The sequence below is a fragment of the Mytilus galloprovincialis genome, chromosome 8 (assembly GCF_965363235.1).
Source record: "Mytilus galloprovincialis chromosome 8, xbMytGall1.hap1.1, whole genome shotgun sequence".
Lineage (NCBI taxonomy): Eukaryota > Metazoa > Mollusca > Bivalvia > Mytilida > Mytilidae > Mytilus > Mytilus galloprovincialis.
Genome location: NC_134845.1, coordinates 14,303,264 through 14,316,889, shown reverse-complemented (window position 1 = coordinate 14,316,889; position 13,626 = coordinate 14,303,264). Strand labels below are relative to the sequence as shown.

The 13,626-nt window shown below is 32.7% G+C and overlaps 1 protein-coding gene across 1 annotated transcript; it reads right to left on the bottom strand.

Moving 5' to 3' along the window:
* Window positions 1–2,528: 2,528 nt before the first annotated feature.
* On the bottom strand, window positions 2,529–9,819 carry LOC143085137 (dehydrogenase/reductase SDR family member 7-like). Its single transcript, XM_076261321.1, has 8 exons — window positions 9,637–9,819; window positions 7,824–7,973; window positions 7,104–7,210; window positions 5,675–5,867; window positions 4,948–4,994; window positions 4,565–4,684; window positions 3,685–3,851; window positions 2,529–2,700 (listed from the first exon to the last, which is right to left on the bottom strand). The coding sequence occupies exons 1-8, from the start codon at window positions 9,761–9,763 to the stop codon at window positions 2,646–2,648; spliced, it is 966 nt and encodes a 321-aa protein (XP_076117436.1). The 5' UTR covers window positions 9,764–9,819; the 3' UTR covers window positions 2,529–2,645.
* Window positions 9,820–13,626: the final 3,807 nt, after the last annotated feature.

The following is a 13,626-nucleotide window of genomic DNA, read 5'->3' as shown; positions in this document are numbered from 1 at the left end:
CGTCGTTAACTTTTACAAAAATCTGCTCCTCTGAAACTACTGGGCCAAATTAAACCAAACTTGGCCACAATCATCATTGGGGTATCTAGTTTAAGAAAACGTGTCCGGTGACCCGGGCAACCAACCAAGATGGCCACCATGGCTAAAAATAGAACATAGGGGTAAAATGCAGTTTTTGGCTTATAACTCAAAAACCAAAGCATTTAGAGCAAATCTGACATGGGGGTAAAATTGTTTATCAGATCAAGATCTATCTGCCCTGAAAATTTCAGATGAATCGGACAACCCGTTGTCGGGTTTATGCCCCTAAATTGGTAATTTTAAGGAAATTTTACTGTTTTTGGTTATTATTTTGAATATTATTATAGATAGAGATAAACTGTAAACGGCAATAATGTTCAGCAAAGTAAGATTTACAAATAAGTCAACATGACCGAAATGGTCAGTTGACCCTTTAGGAGTTATTGTCCTTTATAGTCAATTTTTAACCATTTTTCGTAAATCTTAGTAATTTATTACAAAAATATTCTCCTCTGAAACTACTAAGCCAAATTAATCCAAACTTGGCCACAATCATCTTTGGAGTATTTAGTTTTAAAAATGTGTCCGGTGACCCGATCATCAAACCAAGATGGCCGCCATGGTTTAAAATAGAACATAGGAGTAAAATGCAGTTTTTGGCTTATAACTCAAAAACCAAAGCATTTAGAGCAAATCTGACATAGGGGTAAAATTGTTTAACAGATTAAGACCTATCTGCCCTGAAATTTTCAGATGAATCGGACAACCTGTTGTTGGGTTGATGCCCCTAAATTGGTAATTTTAAGGAAATTTTACTGTTTTTGGTTATTATCTTGAATATTATTATAGATAGAGATAAACTTTAATCAGCAATAATGTACAGAAAAGTAAGATTTACAAATAAGTCAACATGACTGAAATGGTCAATTGACCCCTTTAGGAGTTATTGTCCTTTATAGTAAATTTTTAACAATTTTCATAAAATTTGTAAATTTTTACCAACATTTTCCACTGAAACTACTGGGCCAAGTTCATTATAGATAGAGATATCTGTAAGCAGCAAAAATGTTCAGTAAAGTAAGACGTACAAACACATCACCATCACCAAAACACCATTTTGTCATGAATCCATCTGCTTCCTTTGTTTAATATTCACATATACCAAGGTGAGCGACACAGGCTCTTTAGAGTCTCTAGTTTATTTATCCAATCCGTTAATCCCTATGTCTCAATCTCACTGAAATCAGGTGTTATTGTTTGCCACGATATCCTCTGCCCTTACAGGGAAACACAACATCGGATGTTGATGAGAGATTGTCTTTTGTCTCACAATGATAACAAGAACAATGTTTTGCGTAAGAATTGCACTTATAATGTTTAAGGGAATTCTTGGAATTCATTAGAAATATTTCGTACGTGAAAATTGGCTTTTCAAATCTACTGAAAACCTGGGACGATTAACGATACTCCTGATATCATCCGTTGACAATCATATTCTTTGAAAAGCATCAAAACTGTTGAAATATGTTGTAAAACACTTAAGACATCAACAAATTCATAAACCATCGGTCCATAAGACCCTGAAGGTATAAAGTATAACGGAAAAGTTTTGAAATGTAAGACTGTTTTAGCCAAGAAAAATACATAAAATACAGAGAACAATGAAAACTAAGCTAATAAGGAATAAAATACTCCAAAATTAAGCACCGAACACTAATGCAATATCCATACAAAATTCTCAAAACAAACTCAGAGATACACTTGCATCTTCTCGGCCAGTTTCAACCGTATTGGTGTTTAGTGCCAGTAAACCTCCATGGTTTAGTCACATGCTATCATAAACAAGAAAATGAGAACAGGATTGTATAGCTGGAGGATATCACAGGTAATCTGACGCAAATACTAGTTGAAATATGAATTATTCATTTAACTCTTCCTTGATATTTGTTGGAATGGATGAAATTATTTGAGGCAATTACTTCTGTAACAAATAGTTATAAAAATAACTCATTGTAGGAAACCCGCTCTGAAATATCGTTTCAACTTGGAGATGCTAAATGTGCTTCAGATAAATGGAAAGTTCATAATTGGAAGGCTTACCTCGTCCATCAGGTTGCAAATGTTTGTTCTAAACCGACCCTTATTGTTAATTTTATTATTAAGTAAGTCAAGACATGAGGCTGACCTAATAACCTTTTGAATTTGTTATTTCAAGTCCAATTGGAAAGATGCATTCAACATGTTTTAAAACCAGATTCAAACTACAATTTTTCTAAGCACCAAGTACGGCATATGTATGTTGGCGTTTGTTTTTGCTGTATTTCATTGTTTCTGTTATTCTGTTGTTTTCATCTCATACTAGTTTTTCCCGGTTTTTGTTTATCTAATATTGCCTTTACGTTTTGGCTATTGCAAAAAAAAAGACACTTAGGTTTCATGTACGCTGATCTTTGGAATATTTCTATTTCCGCATATGATTCACAACAATCCTTGAATAGGTAATTTCTAATTTTCTTTTTTTATTATGCATTTAATAGAATAAATACAAAAATAGGAAATAACCCTTATAAATAATTTGAAGTCTTTCAAGAATTGTATGTTTGTAACGAACACATTTCTTTTATTTAACGACCTTCTCTCAATCTCTTCATTATTTTCAAACCAAACTTCTTTCCAACACTAAAACATAAATATGACAAAGTAAAAGTCAATAAAATAAATAAATTGAACAAAACCTAATTCTACAATAAATTCATACATCAAACTAGAAGATACACTAAAAAGAAAGAAAGTTTGTCACTTATATATTTGAATATATTATATAAGGAATTTGTATTTACTCATAACTATATGCAATTCGATTTTGAAGCTGCATCTTAACCTACACATATATACATAAAAAAGGCTTACTTCGTTAATCTTAATTTTTTTATAACACAAATTAAAACCATACCACTTTTCTAGCAGCTAGGAACAGTGTGTGTATTATAATGCTCATAGCTAAACTTGTTGATGGGGGATTGTTTTTTTCGGTCTGTGCCTTCCATCAGTCAATATCAGTTTAAAGTTTTTTTTATCAAGGTAAATCAGATCATCTTGAATTTCAGTTGTTATGTTCATTATGAAGTAAACTTTTTAACATATATATACAAAGTAAGAGTATTGACGCAGCTCTCACAGCTCACAAATCATAGAAATGTAACGATGAAGGTACTGTGAAGTCACAGCAACCAGAAACTTTGTACACATGTTCATTATCAAGTTAACTGTTTGATATTCAGGTATATGCCAAAATGAGTGTTTTGACCAAGATTGTACTGTTCAGTGAACATGGACTTGTGATCATGTCAAAAAAAATAAAATAACAAAAAAACGAACTCCAAAGAAAACTCAATATGGAAAGTCTGCAATCAAATGACAAAATCAAAAGGTCAAACACAACAAACGAATTGGTGATTTGGTACAGGCATTCTTTTATGTAGGAAATCGTGGATTAAAACTGGTTTTATAGCTAGCTTTACCTCTCGCTTGTAGGACAGTCGCATCAAATTCCGTGAATTGTTGGAATATCCTTGGTTTCAGTTTTAATCTTTGAATTATGTTATAGTGTACGTGATGTTTTTTCCTACAAAGCATCTTCCAAGATTCCAATAGTATACTTACAATTTCCCCAACACTGGGGAGTATTGATTTGCATATGTAAGAAAAAGGACAGGATTCAAGGCAATCCAGCATTCATCAAGTTTATTGGCTATTGCTATGGCACTTAATTCTGCACAACGTGTTGTTTTCATCCGTTTGTCAGTAGGCTCCATTTTCTGCTTCAGTACCTATTTATCAGTATGATAAATGTTAAGCTTGTAGATCATATCAATGTTCCCCTACAGGTCACAAAAGTTATTCTGACACAACATATAACAATTATACAGCAAATAAAATGCAGATCGTTTAATGTTGAATTATATACGAATTAACCTGTGTTTGTATCATCTACACATACTCAGAATTGTAAATAATTTAGAATGTTAAACATGAAATGTGTAGCAAAAATGGGACAATCAATCATTGGCCAATTAAAAGACATATTTTACAATGCAATGATGTTTAATATTGTAACTTCGATAATTGGGATGATATAAGGATATTTGTCTTTTGTTGAAGACTCTGCGCTGCCCTCTGTATGTCTTTTGTTCTACCCGTTGACGTATAACTCAAAATGTCTGTATATATATTTCCAGAGTTTTGTACAATGGCAAATACCTTTTTGAATAAACAGTGTGATTTGAAAAGAAAAATAACCTATTTGTGTAAACACAGTAACATCATGTGATCAAATGTCAAGCAATTTAAATGTTGCCTCTTAAATATTTGTATTAAGTTTTTTAAAGCCACACTTCAGCCCAGTGTTTATAATATATAACATAACAATATACAGTGTCAATTAACTCCATGTTCTCATTTCACACGCAGAAAATAAAATGTAAAATTCAAAAGGTTCAAAGGTTACAGGGAGTATTAATCAGTGAACAATAATTATATTTACCTTTCCAGCTTCCCCTACGAAAGCAATATCCAAAAGATTTGAAAATACTGGTCCTGGGCACAGATTTGTGACTGCTATGTTGTTTTCGAGAACCTCAATTCTCAAGGCATCAAACCAACCCTGTAAAATGTATTAAATTGATGAATTGAACAAATTATTTAGAGTAAGAAAAATAATCAAGATAATTTTTGCATATCTTTATCAGAAACGACTTTAAATAAAGAAGACATTTTAACACTATCATGGTGTTTTTTGTCTATTATATAAGAGTACAAACACATTTGGATTAGAGATACTTTTTAGAGCTACTAAAATAAAAAAAAATGTATCAAATCAAAACAGGCAAATAGATACCTCATTTGAGTAGATATGGAATTAATTACCTGAATTGCATGTTTAGCTCCAGTGTAAGATCCAGAAAACGGTGCCCCTGTAAAATGGAAACGGTAATCAATGATTCTTCAGATTTCATTCAATATGTTTCGTACAAGCTCTATATACATATATTGTAATGAACAATAGTTATGAGATAAAACTTCCCTTACAAATCATATTTTTCAGAGTATGTACATTTTCAAAGATTTCAAAAACTTATCTTAGAAAGATTTTGCATCCCAATGCTTAGGTAAGCTGTTGGCTTTTTGAATGAATGTCAAAATATCATTTTCACATTAAGTGCTCAATTGGAGTTCAGTATTTTTGTTATACCTTTTTACATTTTAAAATCATGTCGTCAATTTTCAGTTGCATGTTTATAGTCATGGCTCACTAAGTATCACATTTTGTAACAGCTTTTAATATGTTTTGGTAACATTTTAAAATTGTAAAATCCTACTACATAATTTTTAAAATTAGTCGTTAAGGTTATTCGAAATTGCCATTACATATTCAATTTGCTATCATTTTTTTTCCAAGCTCGGTTATCAGCAAATGTAAATCTAGAATTGTTCTTTTAGAGATAAGCTAATGAAGACATATAATGTTCAAACAGTTAAAAAAAGTGTCCATACAATAAATCAGTAAAATAAACTTTAAACAATAAATTTAATGTAATTTAAATTGTTTTAATTTTGTTTCATCCATCGTTTGAAAATTGTATTGTGAATGTACCTATTTTTCCAGCAATACTGCTCATGTTTACAATATGTCCTTCATTCCTTTTGAGCATGTACGGTAAAACAAGCTTTGTAAGGGAGAGCACTCCAAGTACATTTACATTCAAAACTTGTTGGTCCACTTCTAATGATGTCTTTATCCATTCAGCTCTCTGTGATCGTCCAGCATTGTTGACTAAAATGTCAACCTACCGAAATAAAAAGGAAACTATTCAAAAACCCAGCGATTGCCCATTGTTGTTGACTTTAATGTCAATCATGAGAAACACAGTGTAAGCGATTCTGAAACACAGGTCCTACCAGAATCATCACTAAAAGTATACGTCAATTGTCGAAAATGAAATCCTTTTTGTTCGAACAAGCACTTTAATTCGGTGGTTGTCGTTTGTTGATGTGTTACATATTTGTAGTTTGCTCATTTAGTGTACATGAACTAGGCCGTTAGTTTTCTCGTTTGAACTGTTTTACATTTGTCATTTCGGGGACTTTTATAGCTGAATATGTGGTATGGGTTTTGCTCATTGTCGAAGGCCGTACGGTTACCTATAGTTGTTAATTTCATTGTCATTTGGTATCTTGATTATTGGCCTCATTGGCAATCATACCACATCTTTTTTATACATAATAGGAACAGTTGTTGTGTTCACCATATCACCATGACTTCTGTTAAAGTTAAAGTTATTTGTTCACTAAAAACTGTTGTGGTCATAATAAATGTCTGATATAAAACAATAAGTAGTATAGTTATTCACAGTTACAATGTATGTATGAAAGTAAGTGTGGCATAACTTTTGTCATAAAAACTGTTAGCATAATAGTCTCCTCTGTACAAGAGTTGTTCTCGCTATGGTATGCACGGAAGTATGACAAAAGAACAAAGAACGAACTCTTATAGATAACTGAAGTATAGAAACATGGCCATCATGCCCGGTAGCTATTTTTTCATTAAAGCAGAAGAGGATGGATGTATGAATACATAGTTACGTCCAGTTGGATTTGGGGCATTAAAATCGATGCGTAACGAAGGTGCAACGGTCCGTATGTGACCTGTTGCATGGCACAATTGATTTCCCTTATCCTTTACACACTCATTTCACCGTTCATTCTAGTAGATTCTCTTTGCAAAACCTTCTCTTCGCAATAATTGTTCTCGTCATCATGGCATGTTTGTCACTGGGCGGTCAGAATACAGTGATAGAATTAATAAACACAACTGAAAATCTACAAACATATACTGAAACGTGTTCAGATAAACAAAACAAAAAAAAACAGCATTAAAACAAAATAAAATAAGAAAAGTTTATAAACAAAAGAACAATACAAACCACATAATAAACGCAACTTAAATACACGATGTAAGATCTTAAACAATGTACATATGGGTGTGGATGTCAATATTTTGAAAATTAATACATTTCACTCACCTGCCCAAATTTATTAATGACTTTCTCGACAGCTGCTGCATGAGTATCAAATTCTACCATATCTAACGGTACCACTAAGATATCATCCGCCTTCACACCCCATTTCTCTAAAGATTTAATGTAGAAACATGCAAGTATTAAATACGAAGTTTGATATAAAAATTGTGATAATTGTATTGTAACGAAAAAAAATGGTTTTCTGTTGATCGACAATCTATTGTGGTTGCAATACATATACTTTTAATTTAAAACTGTGCCTTATATAATAGTTATGCGTTCAATTAATGTGTCGCTTTGTTCTTTAATTTAGCGTTTAATAGTGTGCTTGTTTTAAGATTGAGATTTGATTCAGTTTTATTTACACGTAGGACGAGCTACTTGTGTCTTGAATGTTGAGTTGATTTGCTATATTTATGCAAGTAATATGTTGTGTTAAATCTTTTTATTTGTAATTCGAACGTGGCTGCGTATTTTTACATCCCTAATAATCAAACGGACTTCAGGAGTTTACCGATGGGAGAAGTGTATTCTATATATCCAAGTCCACCGCCCTGTTTGTCTTTTAAATTTAACATATGATGTTTTCATGCCAATATTTACTGTAAAAAGCTTAACAAAATCGAAAGAAATAATATGGTTAAAAAACTTCTCCCAAAAGTTGCTCGACTGTATCACTAACCTTCTACTTCTTGTCCTATACAATTGACATTTAAACCTTACCAATACATTGTCCTCTGACTCGCTCTAATTCGTCTTTTCGCCGAGCAGATAGAATCAGTTTGCATCCCACTTTAGACAATTCATAAGCTAAACATTCGCCGATACCACTAGATGACCCAGTTATCCAAACTACTTTATTCTTTAAAGAGCCTAAAATACATACTCTTTATACAATATGTGCATTTTATGAACACAAAACTGAAAACATGATTGATAATTTGTTAGTCAAAATAATTATGACGCTTTGGAAGGCAATGCAAATTCTTGCAAGGACGCCTTCCTTCAACAAAAACCCAACTCGATCGGTTTATGATATTTGGAAATTTAAGTCGCCGAGTAGCTATCTTATAGGTGTTTACCCCACATCTCTCCTTATGCATAAATATCTTAATGTTAGATCAAATTATTTTTTGAAAAGACAACAGTTACCAGAGTAAACAGGGTTGACTGTGCTCCTTACGCAAACATTTACTCTAACAGAGTTACGAGGAAAAACAACTGAAATCGACACGACCTATGTTGTATGGTAACCATTATGATTTGGTTGATATTGTCACAACTGGCGAAATGCTAAGCAGTCTTATATAGTTTAGTGCCAGAACAGTCGTCTGATAGTAAATGCGGCATTTCAAACATACTTAAGATGCAACTGGTTCCACCATTTTCTACATACGGAAATGTCTGTACTATGTCAGAGATCTGAATTTGACAGTTGTTTTCCTTTCGTTTGATCTTTTGATTTTGCCATTTGGTAGCGGACTCTCCGATTTGAATTTTCCTTTGAGTATTTTTTTTTATTTTACTATTTAGTATTCCTTATTCTTAACATTGTTATATAAGAGTTGATGAATTAATTCGCCTTTCTTGTAAGATAGCATTTTATTTTAATCACAGAAAAGCCTATGAAACAAAGCTCATAAATGCACATAAACAAGAACCCGACAGATTTTAGTAAACAATTTTTCAATACTTGAATATGTTCATTACAAAAGCATGAAAAGTATGAAATTCTAGTAAATGCTAACAGTTTAATTCTTGTGGAGAGCTGTCTCAATCTTACGGAGCCCTGTTGGTCTCACACAGATTATAAAGTGTCCTTTAAAGTCCTGCGCTGAAGATGTGTAAAGTCTAGCGCTGGAGATGTAAAGTCTAGCGCTAGAGATGTAAAGTCTAGCGCTGGAGATGTAAAGTCCTGCGCTGAAGATGTAAAGTCTAGCGCTGGAGATGTAAAGTCCAGCGCTGGAGATCTAAAGTCTAGCGCTGGAGATGTAAAGTCAAGCGCTGAAGATGTAAAGTCTAGCGCTGGGGATGTAAAGTCTAGCGCTGGAGATGTGTAAAATCTAGCGCTGGAGATATGCAAAGTCTAGCGCTGGAGATGTAAAGTCCAGCGCTGGAGATGTAAAATCTAGCGCTGGAGATGTAAAATCAAGCGCTGGAGATGTAAAGTCAAGCGCGGGAGATGTAACATCAAGCGCTGGAGATGTAAAGTCCAGCGCTGAAGATGTAAAGTCAAGCGCTGGAGATATAAAGTATAATTACAGGTATACATGAAATTATGCAAAGAGTTTTGATCACTATAAACGACAGATAGACTGTAAAAAAATACATGATAAGGATTGATATTATGTACATAAAACTGTTGTATTTTAAAAGAGCAGTGCTTGAATCCCCTTGCGTAAGTTCAACATTTTTTACACTAGAAAATATATTATAATCTAATTACACACTTACAAGTGTATACGTTACGTAAATACATGGACAATGGAATACAATATTGTTATATGATCGATATTTTCAGTCTCCAAGCACTTACTTGGTGATTTTCCGAATTTTTCAGCGATTTGAAGTAAAAGATCACAGTCTCCCAAGACTATCATTATCAGAGCTATGACGAACCATGTCAGCATAAACAAGAATATCAAATACAACCAGTCCATCATTTCAATTGGTCTCTAAAATTAGCTAAAATATATCATTTACATTTATAATATAAAAGAATGAGCGATCAGTTTACTTCCGTCACATTCAGGAAATTTCATAAAAATATACTTCGCCTTACATATATTGTAAATATTAGTAATATATATTACAACGATATCAGATAACGATGATGAAGAGACAACGACGACGAAGACGATAACGACGACGAAGATGATAACGAAGACGAAGATGATAACGACGAAGATGATTAACGACGAAGAAGATGATAACGACGACGAAGATGATAACGACGACGAAGATGATGACGACGACGAAGATGATGACGACGAAGAAGATGATGACTGTCAGACAACGACGAAGATGACGATGACGACGAAGACGACAACGACGAAGAAGATGATGATTACTATTTACCATTCAGAGACAAATTAAACGATCATAAAGACGAAAACATGTTGATATATAGATGTTGATACATGTATGCATGATAATAAAATGAACCCTGCTTTGTACCAGACCAACTTGTTAAATCTGATTTTCAGCTTTCTAGTTCACACGATAACAATTTACACTAAAAATCACCGTTCTTGTTTTCACGCTAAATCACAAAATAGATCAATTTATTGTTATTATCAAAAGTTAAGAAGATGTGACCGTATGATTGCCAACGAGACAAATTTCCATCAAAGACCAGATGACATAGAAGTAAAAAAATTCTATGGGACATCTTAGGGCCTTGCACAATGAGCAAAATCCATACCTCACAGTCAGCTATAAAAGACTTCGAAATGACAAATGTAAAACAATTCAAACGAAAAAACTAACGGCCTGATTCAAAATGTGTAAATTTCTTCATAAAATGGATTTTCTTAATCAATTACCTGATAAAACGATACTGGTAACTGAATTTAAAAAAAAAACTATAATCAATGACATGAAATCATTATCTTTACCAAATAATAAATTACACCCCGACCGAGCTTAAAAGTTGACAATGGCACCACATAAGAGCACGTATTTCTATAAGATTAAGAGGTTAAGGTGGCAGCACATATACTTGTTAATGTCAATTTGGGGGGGGGGGGCGGGGGTGGTGTGGTGGGGTTAGTATCCACACTCGTACGTGATTTTAAAATTTTCGTAGAAGTGTTGATGGAAACCACCCCCTTCCCACTCCCCACTCCCACCCCATTGTCAGAAACAATTGCCTGCGGATGGTAGGCAAATAATGTCTTTTGATAAAAAATATAATCTTCTTAATCTTCTTCTTCTTCTATACGTAAATCCTTCCAGTTATGGAACACTTCCTCAGCGGATATCATCCAGACGGGAGTTAATTAAAATTTATACACTAAAAAAAAATAAAAAAAATCCCCAACTAACTTAAAATTTTAAATTCACTGTACACGGATAAAATCTAAAATATTTAAGGACTGACAAAATAATTTACGCAATAAAAGGTAAAAATTAATATTATTGTTAATATAATATATTGACATATTGGATCTCAGTGTTGGATAACACGACAATAAGCTGACATGTATGTATGTACTGGTAAATGCCTCCGATATCCAAAGAACCCCTCGAAAGCTGCGAGGGTACAGTGGCATCCATGTACACTCCCTATCGGGATTAATGGAGATGTGTCACTAACGTATATTTATACGACAATTATTTTTACAAGGACAATCAATCCCCACCATTCACAGAAATGATTTTAAAATAACTTAAACAGTAAAGTCACATGATAGACAAAGTCACTAAACTAACTATCGATGTGTTGAGACGAGTTACATGTAAATGGAGAACTGTGAATAGTAATAACAACTACAACTAAACTGACTTGCCTTTAAAACTCAGATAAAAAGCTGTTAAAAAATCATCCTTCCGGCTTATCACTCTAACGTCCTAAATATTGACACATATTTGTATCGGTTATTTTTATCAACTCCAAAACTAGGAGCACCCATTCAAGCCAAGTCGCAGAAAGAATAATCGAAACTCAAGTCCAAACATATAAAAACACAAAAGCAACAAACAAAATAAATATAGATAAAAACAGTTTAACAAATAAACAATAATATACATGTATGTCTGTTTAACGAATTCGGAAATAACCATTATAAAGATATTTAAACCTATGGAAACAAATATTTTAGTACTTGTATATCAGACTTGAGCCTTTTAGAAATATATGATCATATATCAAGAAAAAAAAAACTTGTTTACGATATAGCTAGATATAAAAAGAAAAAGTCATTCAAAAGATACGGAAAAACTCAGCACATATATAATACATTCAAATTTTCTTTCAATTATGAAAGTTACTAAAAAAAAAAAAAAAACATTAAAAAAACAAATTACAACAGAAGGAATTTTAGGCTGAGTTACCACATTTTAAGGATATAAATTAGGTGGTGTGAACGAAAACTAAATTCAATATCAGGGGAAACTTGACCTTCTGTCCAGATGAGAAAGGTTCTTATATCAACAACGTTCACATAAACATGATAGAAAATTAACTGCATTTTGGTTTAGAGTGCCCTTTATATTGTTCACTAAGATTATAAATCTTACAAAATTTATTCTAAAAGTTACCAAATGAGAAACATGAATTCAGACAATATTTTTATCTGGATCATAAAATGAAAATTAAGACCAGATGAGACAGGGGAAAAAAGACATAATTAATGTGAACAGATCGAGTTATCCCTCCTTGGCTTGTACTGGCTCTCTCCACTAAATCCGGTTTCTATATTTGTTATGATAAAATATGTTTTTAATCATAAAAAATCAGAGTATGCATGTTAAATTGCATGTGTTGTTTGTGTGGATATTGTGTGATATTTTGGTGGGGTTCGTGTTGCTCAGTCTTTAATTTTCTATGTTGTTTCTTGTGTACCATTATTTGTCTGTTTTTTAACTGTTCCTCTGGTATCTTTTGCCCCTCTTTTATACGTATGTTCATAGTATAGAGAAACGCGAAAATCTTGGAATTTAAAAGAAAAAAAAAAGGACTTTGGAAAAAAGGGAAAAGGCTTAAAATAATTTTCCTGTCTCCAAGTATAAAATACCTTTTCTGAAATTTTTTAGACATAAAATCTTTTACAAAAATTATCCCTACCACAGTTTATATTTCAACCAAGCTCTAAATGCCCGCGATTTCGCAGGTGTGTTCTAGTTATAATTACTAGAATTTTTAAGAATTTTTGAAAAAGATTTTATGTCTGGAGAACTTCAGAAAAGGTAACAAAATTGAGAACTATTCAATCAAGTCATGCTTTTCAAATTTGAATAAGGTTCTAGCTGCATTGGTAAATGACACCTTTGGCAGATTCATTGCAACAACTTAGTAAATATAAAAAAGAAGATGTGGTATGATTTTGGCGGGGTTAAACATGTTAGCGGGATCAAAACCCTCCCCCTAACCTGGGACAGTGGTATAACAGTACAACAAAAGAACGAACTATAAAAATCAGTTGAAAAAGGCTTAACTTATCAGATGGACAAAATAAAAGTGGACGTGGCCATAAACTTGTACATCCCGACAACAAAATGACATTAGGAACAGATCTGAGAGTACTCGTAGTTATCTGACAACTAGTTCAAAGCCCCTTACAGCTAATAAAAAAAATCATGCATCTAAGACTAAACTATCAATCCGTACACATCCAACATCCAATGGATTTAGTGTAAAGACGTCATAAACAGTCAGAGAAAAACATGACCTTGTGCAATGCCAAGTTACAGGTATCGACAAATTGTAGAACCATGAATGTGTATATGTACAGTATATAATAAACTAGTAATATTTAGTTTGTTTTTAATTTACTGATAACAAAATCAATATTTATACCAATAA

Coding starts and splice junctions, on each gene's coding strand:
- LOC143085137 (XM_076261321.1), bottom strand. CDS start 9,763: ATGATGGACTGGTTGTATTTGATATTCTTGTTTATGCTGACATGGTTC. Junction 4,685..4,947: donor GAGCTAAACATGCAATTCAG/GTAATTAATTCC, acceptor TACATTTTACAG/GGTTGGTTTGATGCCTTGAG. Junction 3,852..4,564: donor TCGTAGGGGAAGCTGGAAAG/GTAAATATAATT, acceptor ACTGATAAATAG/GTACTGAAGCAGAAAATGGA.